This window comes from Chrysemys picta, chromosome 12 (assembly GCF_011386835.1).
Source record: "Chrysemys picta bellii isolate R12L10 chromosome 12, ASM1138683v2, whole genome shotgun sequence".
NCBI lineage: Eukaryota > Metazoa > Chordata > Testudines > Emydidae > Chrysemys > Chrysemys picta.
The window spans coordinates 14,255,076-14,267,414 of record NC_088802.1 but is presented as its reverse complement, the minus strand read 5'-3'; the positions used below and the strand labels follow the sequence as shown (position 1 = coordinate 14,267,414).

General features: G+C 52.5%; 1 protein-coding gene across 7 annotated transcripts in view; it reads left to right on the top strand.

The window, feature by feature from the left end:
• LOC135975004 (butyrophilin subfamily 2 member A1-like) overlaps window positions 1-6,487 on the top strand; it is a 47,714-nt gene extending 41,227 nt beyond the window's left edge. For all 7 annotated transcript variants that reach the window (XM_065564953.1, XM_065564948.1, XM_065564947.1 and 4 more), the window contains one exon: window positions 4,346-6,487. In XM_065564953.1, coding sequence (XP_065421025.1) covers window positions 4,346-4,905 — 560 coding nt within the window. In that variant the 3' untranslated portion in view covers window positions 4,906-6,487. The remainder of the gene's footprint in view (window positions 1-4,345) is intronic.
• The last annotated feature ends 5,852 nt before the right edge of the window (window positions 6,488-12,339 follow it).

Genomic DNA, 12,339 nt, shown 5'->3' with positions numbered 1-12,339 from the left:
CAGGAGCTCACATCGTAACTCACATTAACAGCAGCCGCACCGGCCACCTCCGCAGGGAGGCCAAGGCCTGAATGGGCCTCAGGGACGGTTCCTCCCCAGGGAGAGGCTCCAGCAGGTGTGAGGGCTGAGCCATGTTGGCAGGACAGTGTGGGGCTCACACGGCCGCTGTGACGTCCTCGTACCCTCGATACACAGAGTTCCAACAGCCGGGATGTAAAACCCCACTCGTACCCCCAGCACTGAACTCACTGACACTGCCCCAAGGGCCCATCTCCTCCTGGGGTTGGGGGCTGAGTAAGGGGCACTGGAAGAGTGGGGCCAGGGGCCATGGCCAATCACTTTTACCAATGGGAGGGCTATTCCCTCCCACTTTTTACCAGCTGTAAGGATGAGAGATGAGCGGGGAGGGGGCCGAGAGGAGTGACCAGGAGGTCAGGGTGTTGGGGGGAAGAGATGGTGTGAGGGTGGGGGCTTGGGTCAGGGAGAAGGGGCGGTGTGAGAGCAGGGGTTCAGGGAGAAGGGGCGGTGTGAGGGCGGGGGCTTGGGTCAGGGAGAAGGGGCGGTGTGAGAGTGGGGGTTCAGGGAGAAGGGGCGGTGTGAGGGCGGGGGCTTGGGTCGGGGAGAAGGGGCGGTGTGAGCGCGGGGGCTTGGGTCGGGGAGAAGGGGCGGTGTGAGAGCGGGGGTTCAGGGAGAAGGGGTAGTGCGGGGGCAGGAGCTGGGGAAAAAGGGCCGGCATGAGCGGGTGGGGCCATGGTTTGGGCACCAGTTACCCCTCTACTTTTAGAGAGGTTCCATCACTCCTGGGGAGAGGACCATCCCGGATCCTGATCCACGGGCACATCTGTGTATTTGCCGGGTGCACAGAGCTCTCTGGGTGGAGACACTTTTACGCTCACCCAGGAACCTGTGCTGGGAGGCCCCAATACCCAGGAGGCTGAGGGCTCTCACTCCCCTGCCCTGGGGGTGAAGGGAGGGGCCCTGTGGCTGCTGTTCCCCATCCCAGGAAGGGGGTGAAGGGGATGTGGACACAGACAATGTACCCGTGTGCGCTGGGAGGGGCAGACCTGGCTCCACCCTGGGGTTCAGAGCCTGAGCTCCAGCCTGAGCCTGAACGTCTACACGGCTATTTTTAATTCCAAAGAGGGAGCCCCACAAGCCTGAATCTGTCCAGCCCGTTCCAAGACTCGCTTCTGCAGGCTGTGTTGTAGAAGGACCCAAAGTGTCTCCAGAGTCTGGGTGTGAAAGTTGCCAGCGTGTCTGACCCAGGGCTGGTTAATTAGAATGGGGGGGTGGCTGGCACAGTCGTTAGATGGAGACACCTGTGCCCCGGGGCTCTGAGATGGTCTCTGTGACCATTATCCGCTCTGGGAGATGCCCAGGTGCAGCTGCAGAGGGTCTGTGCCACTCACAGCATCCATGGCACAAATGGCTCTGGGCAGAGAGTTTGGGCTGGAGCCAAGTCTCCATTTTCAGCCTGATTTGTGGGGGTGAGATCACGGGCCCAGGGGGCATTTGTCTGCAAAGGGCGAATTAAACAGCAGCTCTGGAGTGTCCTGAACCTGGCCTGCCTGTAACTGTGCATTTCTGGGGATGTTGACAGTCACTCACTGCAAGTCACTGGGATTTGGGCTCCTAAGTTGCTCAGACAGGTTTGCAGTGGAGCTGGGTGAAATGTTTTGGACAAATAGTTTATTTGCTGCAAAATTATATTTCGGGTCAACAGAAACTATTCACAAATCCACGTCGAGTTTGCTGTTGAGTTTCAATTAAGAGAAAAAGGTGCTGCTGCTTCCCCTCTAGCCTTTAGCCCAGTGGCTGGGCCCTCAGATGGGAGCCCCAGGTTCAATCCCCCCATGTGATGCCACGAGGGCTCAAAGCGCTGGGATCCGAGTGACATCCCCCTGTGTCTAAACACTGCCATGGGCACTGGGCCAGAGCGTGGGAGTGAGAATGACTCTATAGCCCAGTGGGTCGGGCGCCCACCTGGGAGCCCAGAGTCCAGCTCCCCTGCTCCAGTGACCCTGTAATTATTGACCATAACCCCAGTGATGGGAGGAGTTACGGCTCCTGGCACACCAGTGTCTCAGGCAGTGTCTGCTGGGGTTTCCTTGCACCGATGTAGCTGCACCGGTGCAAACCCCTAGTGCAGACGTGCTGTGCGGGTGTGAACTGGGACTGGCCCCTGGTGCAGCTTCTCCCAGATGGACGGGGCAGGAAGTGGGGAAATGCCCCCTTCCCTCCCCTCTGCCCGGGCCTCATTAGCAACAGCCCATTAGTGCGTATTTATACCCCCTCAGAATCTTCCACTGTACTTCCCCCCAAGTGAGCCCAACCCAGACCACGGCCCCCGTGGGGGTGGGGCTGGGCCCGGCGAGGGGAGGGGCTGGCTGTGGGGTTTTCCTGGCTGGAAGGTGGTGCACATGGGACCCGCCAGAATGGAGAGTCCCAGCTGCTCCCCCTGGGGCAGGGCTGCACCTCCAGTGTGTGTGGGAACAGCACCGACCTGCTCTGAGCCAGAAACCAACCACACATGGCCCGAAAGCAACAGAGATTCCCAGGGGCCTGCCTCTCCCTCACCCCCCTCTGGCTCTTGCCCCTCCCTTATCCTTCCCTCACCCCTGTGAGAGACCCTGCATCTATTCTGACCCCTCACCAACATCCCTCCCTCTCTTCTCACTCCCTTTCTGCTCCCCTGGGCCCCTGCCCCTCTACTCCCACTTTGCCTACTTGGCACGTGCCCCTGCCCTCCCCCCATCTCTGCCCCGCTGGAACTCACCCGTCCCTTCTCCTCCTGCCCTACTGGCACCTTCCCCTCTCCCCCAAACATCCTCTGCATCCTGGAGCCCACCCTTCACTTCACACCCCTGCTATGTCCTGGCATCCACCTCTCCCCTTTCCCTCCTCTGTACCATGTCTCCCACCCCTCCCCTCACCCCCATCTGCTTCCCTGGTGCCTACCACTGCCACCCCCCCCCCACCCTCTTATAGCCACCCCATTCCTCACCTCCTGCTGTCCTGGCTTTTGCCCTTCTTACTCCCCTCAGCCCTCCTGGCACCTGCCCCTCTCCCCACCCTCTCTGACCCCTGACACCCACCCCTTCCCTCACCCCCCTGTGCCCACCCTTCCTCTAGCCCCACTCTGACCCCCTGGCACCTGCCCTTCCCCTTACTCCCACACCCTTCTGCTGCCTACCCCTTTCTTCCCTCCCCCTGCCCCCAACACCTGACACTCCCCTTGTCCCCTTCCTTCCTGTTGCCCACTCCCTCACCACCCTCTGCCCCACTGACCCCGCTCTCCTCTCGCCCCTCTGCCACCATCACCCATGCCACCTTCGCTTTATTTCTCGCCCCTGCCCCTCCCCTCCCCCTCTGGCTCCTTGACAACTGCGCCCCTCACCACTCCTCCAGTCCTCTGGTGCCAGCTCCTCCTCTGCCCCAAGTCCCAGCTCTACCCTTGCCCCATCTGCCTCCCTGCTGCCTGCTGTTTCCTTTGCCCCCTCTGCCTGCCTGGTGCAAGTCCCTTCCCTCACCCCCCTTTGGGACCCCTGGTCTCAGCCCTTCCCCTCACCTCAGCACTGCCGCACCCCTCACCTCTCCTTCTCCTAACCTCTGGGTCCCACCCCTCCCTTCATCTTCCCTCTGGCCCCCTAGGTCCCGCCTTCTCCACACCCCTCTCTCTGCCCCTCTTCTGCTCACCTGCTCCCTCACCCCCCATTCTGCCACTTTGGCACCAGTGCCTGCCCATTTGCTCCCTCCCATATTTCCACCTGCCCCACTCCTCATCATCTCTCCCCCTGGAATCCCACCCTCCCCTTCATTTCCCCTGCCCCATTGGAGCTTCCCCATTCCCTCAAACCCCCTGTGCCCCCTGGTGCCCGCCCCTTGCCTTGCTTCCCAGTGCCCCCTGGGGTCCATCCTCTTCTTCTGCCCTCATGCACACCCCTCCCCTCACCCCCAGAAGCCCCCAGGAACCTGCCCCTCCATTCACCTCCCTCTGTCCTGCTGTTGCCCGTCCCTTCCCTTGTCCCCCCATTGCCCTTGTGCCCACCCCTCCCCTATGTCCCTCCCTCCATCCCCTCTGCTCCTCTCACCTCCCCCTCCCCTCTCCTCTCCCAGCATCTACTTGTCCCCTCCCCCGGCTCCAGTGACAGCTTCTCACCCTCCCCCCCCCCCCCGCTCCTCCTGCCCTTTCCCCTCATTGTCTCCTCACAGTTAGAGGGGCCCTGACTCCCCTCAGGCAACAACACCCCCCCCCTCAGCGATTAACGGGGATGTAGGTTAATTTCCCTTTGATCTCAGTGACCAGCCCCTGCCCCCGGCCCTGACTCTGTGACTCTCTCCCCAGTGGACGTGACTCTGGATCCAGACACGGCTCATCCCAAACTCGTCCTGACTGAGGGTCAGAAACGTGTGAGACTTGGAGACACACGCCAGGATCTGCCCAACAACCCTGAGAGATTTGATTATTGTGTCTCTGTCCTGGGTGCTGAGGGGTTCGCGGGCGGGAGGCGTTACTGGGAGGTGGAGGTGGGAGACAAGACAAGATGGACTCTGGGGGTTTGTAGGGAATCTGTGAGCAGGAAGGGGAAGGTCACACTCTCACCTGAGGATGGATGCTGGGCCCTGTGGCTGAGGGATGGGGAATATGAGGCCATCACCTCCCCCTCAACCTTCTGCCCTGTGAGCGTCAGGCCCAGCCGGGTGGGGATTTTCCTGGACTATGAGGCGGGCGAGGTCTCGTTTTACAATGTGACTGACAGGTCCCATCTCTTCACTTTCACTGACACCTTCTCTGGGACGCTCCGCCCTTATTTCTATCCTGGTCGCAACACTGGGGGTACAAATGCGGCTCCCCTGATAATATGCCCGGTCCCAGCTCAGGCCGGAGGGAATCTCTGTCCCTGACAGTGACCCCGCGGCACAGACTGTCCCCTCCCAGCCCTGCTGCTCTTCCCGCACCCAGTGGTGGGGGCCAGTTACTGCAGCAACTGGACTTTTTGTGCTGACCAGACACTGCCAGTTTCCCTTTTCAACTGGAGCGTCCAGTCGAAAAACAGACACCCGGCAACCCCCAGCCCTCACCTTCCCCGTCCCCTGCCCCAGGGGTAGCAGATCGGGGTGGATGGGGGACATTTACCCCTGTCAGAATTTTCTACCCCTGTGAAATCTCAATGTAAAATATGAAAGAAAAAATATCATTTTAATTTAGAAATTATTATTGTACCAAGGTGTAAATACAATAATATTTTAATTTACATTTCAACAGTATTTCAAAAACAAGCCTATAGATCTATTTGTAGAAATGGAATTATTTACATTACTTTTTATTTTTCCCTCAAATCTATAGTGAAGTTTAACATCTCTAAATAACGTCATTTGCATTTCAACTGTGGAATTTCAAGAAATCCAAAATATTTATCTTAACAAAATAAACTATTAAATTGTCAGACTGGGTTGTTCAGTTACAATGTACGTGTGTCATAAACATCACAACTACACACATGTGCAGCTGCTCTCTCTCTCCCCCTCTCTTTATTGTCTTGACTGGTTCTTTCTGGAAAGCAGGGCACATATGCTCACCTCCTGCACTACACCTTTGAAAATTAATAGTTGAAAAAACGATAGAATTAATTAAGCAATATATTTAAGTTAACTCTCACAAAATTATATTATATTCTTTGAACTCCTGTCAGCATTAATTCATGTGATTTTTAACTTTCTAGCTACATATAATTGGTAATCAAGATATGACCCTTCCTTTCTTTTACTCACATCAATTAAGAAATTAGGGTCCCCAACCTCAAATGCTCTCTTCCTCTTGATAGAAATCTCTTCTACAATCTCCATTTTTTAGTTTATTTTTCTTTAGAAATATTATTTGCAGGTAATGTACTGTCACTGTGCACTATTGATTTCAATGTACTGCCGGGCTCCTCATGTTCTTGGTTATAAGGACACAACAAATGTACTTTGGTAAAGAAATAGAGAAGGGGTTGTATTCCTTTACTCAATCATCACAAATTAACTTAATTGTATTAAAGACGCTGCAACTTAGTGAGACATAACATGAAATTTTGTGAAGCTTTTTGGCAAACCTTTCTTCTCGGCCATAAATCAGTTGAAAGGGTGATATTTTTGTTGTAGTGTGAGGTTTAGAGTACAAAGAAAATGAAGTTGCTCCAGGAAATTCATCACAATTTCTCTGGGTTCTGTCCACCACCTTCTCTACTGCTCTGTAAAAATAGTGACCGATTGGTCTAATTCCTTGAAATTAGCGATTGAACCTAATGTCTTGAAGAGCGAGCTGAGCAGAGTCTGAGGGGAGGCACATCACATGGCATTGCTAGGACTACTTTTTGTTTTAAACGTGATGCGTTATGAACATTTTCAATGTAATAATTCAGTTTTGAAGATTTATTCACAATATGCCATCCTTGGCAGATTGCCCTAAACTCACTTTGATTATTTGAAAATAAATACCCTAAAATTATCTTTTGATAGATTCATTTGTGCTTTTTATCCAGTCTGCTGGTGTCTAGGTGGCATGGGCTGCTGAAGCGATGTGTTCTTCCTAGTTTTTAACACAGGGAAATTTTAATCTAAAAATAGATAATTTTTCCCTAAAATTCCCTTCAGAAATATCTGCGTTCCTTTCCCTCTTTCTCACTGAATTATGTGTAATTACTGTGCTTTCTTATCCAATCTTATTGTGTTATTACATGGGGAAATATGTTGGCAAATAGGTTAATATACAGTATGGTTTTTACTATCTGACAAGACATAAAAATGTGTTGTCACTCACAATTTGCAGCATGAAGTATCATGAAGAGATTTCAGGCAATGTTCATTTTTAAATTTCTAACTATGAATGGGCTCCCCCATCAGTTCCTGCAACCCCTGGCTGGCAGACCTCTGTGTGAATTAAGCAGCAGGCGGTCTGACAGGAACCTCCACCAAGTGTCTTTATGACTTTTTATGATGCATCAGAACATAGCAGCAGTTACGAGAAGCCCCCTTCCTGCTCCCTGCTTCAGACTTTTATATGGTTGCTTTCTTCTCAGCACTGAGCTAGGGATCCCATCAGGCTCCCTACAGGTGCAAGTGATCCCCTCTGCCCTTCCAAACTCAAACTACTCAGTCCCTCCTTCTCTAACTGCATCCCGTGCCCTGGGTGTTCTCAGTGACCAGGGTGCTGGCTTCCAAAGGGTTCTGTTTGTAGCTGCTAATAGCCCCCGTCACACAGCCATGATTGTGTATTTGACCATAGAGTGAAAATAACACCAAATGTAAACTGTTTCCTCATTATTCAATTCAGAACCTAGATCTGCCAGGATCTGCTCTCGACATCCATGTTGATATATAATTGTACATGTCGTCTTCTCCACCTCATGTGCTGTCACAGTTCTAAGTGGAAATTCTTCTACCTATTTTAAAAAATCATCTGTAGCTGTCAGTACATACTGGTATCGCTTCTGTGGGACTGAATAGAGCCCGATTCAATCTGCTCCCAGCAATTCCCAGGGATTAACAACCTATGTGCAAGAACACAGGCTAGAGTTATCATTTGGATCTTCCCTATGACATTTTTGTTATAATCCCATATATAGTAAGCAAAGTAAATGTTATCATGTGGTTTCTATAATAGTTGATGTCTCCACACAGTCAGAATCTAACTTTTGGTGTTTTTCAGAAGTAAATAAATACAGGCTAAACTTCTGCAACTGAAAACTTGCATAAATACGCTGTGCAGGGGCCATGAGTTATATGGGCCCGTGGTGCCTGTGCTCCAGCAATACTCAAGGCCTGGGGGCACAATTTCACCGATGTTTGAGACCGGGTCTCTCCCACAGCCCCACCTGCCGCCCCCGCGCAGCTCCCCTGGAGCATCGCTACCTACGCCCTGTGCAGCGTATGGCTGCCCTGCCGCTCCGTGCTGCGCTACCTCACAAGAAAGGGACCGGTGCTGGCGGCAGGCTGAGGCAGCTACTGTGCCAGCAGAGGGAGGAGGGGAGGAGGCGCACATGTTATGGCAGTTCCCCCCTCCCCCCAGCACCCACAGGGAGACAACTGTGACTCTGAGGGGGCTTCCGGGAGTCTGGACCTGAACAGCTGGGGCTTGGGTGAGTGTCAGACTCATGACACCCTGCCCTTCGCCCGCATTGACCACTCCTGCCCCAGGCTTGGCAAGGGGCAGCCCCATCCCCCACCCCATGAGGCTACGGTGAGAGGCGCACCCACCCCAAGGGAGGCGAGGGGGCTTCCTGGACCTGAGCAGCTGGGGCTTGGGTGAGTGTCGTGACACCCTGTCCCCCTTCCCTCCACAGTCACCATTCCTGCCCCAGTCTGGGCAAGGGGCAGCCCCATCCCCCACTGAACAACGATGAAAAGTGTTTGCTCCCTCCTGAAGAACATTGCAAAAGAAGGGGCTACATTATGTTTTAGTTTTAGAAAGTATTTGCTTTTGAGGGTTATTGATCTAAGAGTGTTGGGTTGTTTCCATATTCAAAAGCGTATTAATCAAGTTGATATTCTTAGTTAAATAAATGTTTCTGACGATAGTGATACTGTGCAATAGAGGGAAACTGTTAAGCGCTTACTGTTTCCAGTCCATTTTTACATTATTTTAAAAAAATATAGATCGGCTTACAAGGCAGGTGTGTGTGTTGGGGGGGAGGTGGCAGGACATGGACCCGTTCTGGGCACCACCAAAAATTATACAAAGCTGCTGCCCCTGACACTGTGCCAGCACAACGGTGAATAGAAGTCGTTGCTGCACTATGTCATCCATTAGTTCACAGGGGCACTTATTATAGCTGATTAGAGGCTTTATTGTGCAGCAATAATAAATACAGATAATGATAAACAATTAGCTTGGCCAATGTTTAAAAACACTTCAGATGTATTTAACATGGGGAAAGATGCAAAGTGTTTGATGTAATGGGGAGCCGTCCACTCAGGTCCACTTCATTGCAGGGGTTGTAAAGTTAAGTCCAATCCAAGCAGGACATTTGCCTTGCCTGAAATCCTGTATGAACCCCATACTGGGATGTCCTCATTTCTGTCCCCACCAACTGCGTCTGAGTAGTGGGGAGGCCAATGCTAATGTGGCTTCATCCTCCAGACTTTCCACAGTCCCCCATCCTAGCTGGTCGGGGGGAGGGGGCTGCATGAGGGGATTTGCCCATCCCAGCTGTGGAGGGACCCATCCAAATATGCAGGACTGTGCTCAGAGATATGACTGAGAACAGGGGGTCTCATGGGCAGTGTGAGATGTGTACTGAGAATTGGTCCTAGAGTCAGTATTTTCTGTGGCCACCATCGGGGCGGGGGTGGGGGGGTGGGGTGGCGGAGGGTTTCTATTGTTCCTGGTGCTGTACATAAAGAATTTAGGGGCAAAAGCAGCAGGGGGGATGGGGAGAAATTAACAAAAGGAAAAGTGAGGCTGAGTCTCAGGGGAAACATCCTGGCAGTGAGATCTGTGGGGCTGGGGAACCATCCCCCCAGGGCCAGCGCTGGGCACCCCATTATTCCATGTTGCCTCTGGGAACCCTACATCACCAAGCCCCCCGAGACCTCACAGTGCATATGAGCTGAAACAGCCCCACAGCCACCTCTGTGCCCTGCTCTGGGCCTCTCCCTGTGCTGCCTGCAGGCTGAGTGAGGCACAGGCATCGGTAGCAGCCTGGTGTATTGCAGCCTCCAGGATTCCCCAGTGGCAGCAGGTGGTGCTGCCCCCGACAGTGTGTCAGCTGCACTGCACAGCAGTTACATTCCTGCTGGGACTTCACTCCACCCTCCCCCAAGGAGGAGCTGCCCCTGCTGGTGACAGGTCTCTGCAGGGCCAGGCCCCCTAAGCAAGAGCCCCTGGCGAGTCGTACTGGACACACGGTGCAACAGGAGAGAGTCTAAGGAGAGATCCTGGGGGAAGCAGAATTAATTGTGCACAGGCCCTAGAGTGCCAGGGCTCCAGGCTTTTGGCTGTTCTGCCTGTAGCTAGTTCCATGAGGTGAGGCCCATGGTTGTGAAATTAATGAATGAGACTGAATTTCCCCTCCCTGTTCCTCTCCCAGGTGCCCTGGCTGCTGCATCCCCCCACCCCCCGACCCCCGCTCCATCTCTAGGAGGCTCTCACCTGCCCCGTCTGCCTCGATTTTGAACTGTGGGCAGAATTTCTGCTGAGTCTGCATCACTCGCAGCTGGGAGGAGTTAGAGGGAGACTTTCACCAACAGGTATAAATACCGTCCACCGTCACGGCAGGGCGTGTGGAGGACTCCTGCAAAATCCCTGCCCAGTTTACCGGAACCAAACTGGCTGGGGCAGGGACTTCCCCATGAGGAGTTATTGCCCCTCCCACTGCTGTAGGTGGCTTCTCAATAGACCACAGAGGGGATTAAAGGTGCAGTTACCCCCAACTCTTTCATCAAGGGCCCCAATTTGCCCACCCCACCCAGTGCCAGGGGCTCTAAGTGTCTCCCATTTCCTGCTTCCAGATTTCTGACACAATCAGGGCAGTTCTGCCTGCTGATGCCTAGAACATTCGCTGAAGTGTTAGAATTGATCAGATGCAGCATTGAACCATTATTGTGTTACAGACAGAGAAGTGAAATGCATTGAGTTGAATGTAAGGCCCCTGTACCTCAAAGCTGCACCCTGGAACCCCCATATTCACCACTGTCAGATCATTATGATATGTTTTGTACAAAGTATGCCTTGTGAGGTATCATTTTAAAAGTCTTGATCTGTTGGACTGTGTGTGTTATTGTATGTGAAGTTATGAATTATTGCTATATATGTTACTAAAATATGTTGTTGGGTTGGGAACACCACAACTAGCCTTTCAGGTACAACAATGGAGTAGCCAGACAGCGGTTAATGGCTCATCAACACCCATCAAGGAAAGAATCCACTATCCAGAGACTGTGTACAATGGAGACTGCTTGACCAATGGGGACTGACTGACCCCCATGTCACAGCAAAAGATCTTTCCGGCAAGCTGGAAGAAACTATAACAGAAGAGGGTCCCAGGCTGGAAAAGAGTCCCAGCCGGTGTATTGAGGAACTAGACCATCTGTCAGGGTGAGACACAGCTCGATTCAAATCCTGTTTAGTTTGTAGAACTTAGCCTGCAAATTTATTTTAATTTCTTATGTAACCAGCTTTGATCTCTACATTTGCTACTTATAACCACTTAAAATCTCTATCTTTCTGTAGTCAATAAATCTGTTTGATATTTAATCTAAAAGTGTGTGTTTTGGTTGAAGTGCTTGGAAAATCTCAGCTCAGTTTACAAAGGCTAGTGCATGTCCTCTCCACCTCCAGGGAGGGGGCGGCCTGGGTAATGAACTTATATTGGCCAGGCTTCTGACCAGTGCAGGACAATACAGTTCTGGGGTGCAAGGCTGGGGAGCTGGGGGGAATTAGCTGGAGCCTCCCTATTGATAGTTCATGTGTGTCTGGGAGATCATTCATGTAACTCAGTTGGGTGTGTCCCTGCCTGTGCATGTCTGTGTAAGTGCAGCACCTGCCAGAGGTTTGTGGTTTGACGTCAGTATCACAGCGTGAGAGGGATGCCCCAGGTTGGTGGGAAAGGGGACTCAGTGATCCCACAGTCCAGGTTGCTCCCCGGGGACCCCGTCACAGCCTCCCAAACTCGGCCAAATATGGTGGAAGGGCTGAACACTCCAAAGAGCCAAGTTCCTAAGTCCCTATTTTAGGCACTAAGTCCTGGTTTTGGCACCACCATGATGCTCAAACCCTCTGTCAAACCTGTAGGTGCCTAAATTCACTTGGCCCCTAAGTTTTTTAAAGAAAAAGTTCCCTTTGCATCTCTGCTTGAATCTCTAGGCACATGCAATACTGCCTCCCTGTGGGCCTCTGGAGGCCTATCTCCTGCCTGAGTCCCAGAGCGATGCACAAACCAGTGGGAGATAATCTGATGACGTTCTAAGGGTCTGGCTGCACCGCAACAAAAGACCCAAAGCAGCGAGTCTCGAAGCTTGAGTCTAAAGACTTGGGCTTGTGCTACGGCACTAAAAATAGCCAGGTCATAGGTTCCACTCATGCTGTAGCTTGGGCTGTGAGACAAACTCCCTGGCTGGGTTTCAGCACCCAATTGGGAACATCTACAGAGCTATTTGAGTGCCGTAGCATGAGTCCTGTGTGAGCCTGAGTCTGTAGAGCTGGGCTCTGAGACTCGCTGCCGGGGGTGGGGGTTGTTTTTCTTTTATTTATTTATCTATTTTTCAGGGCAGACATACCCTAAATCATATGCAGGGCCTGAGCTTAGAGGCATGATCAGAGGCTGCCTCCTGGATTGGGTCTCATTCCAAATCCAGGAA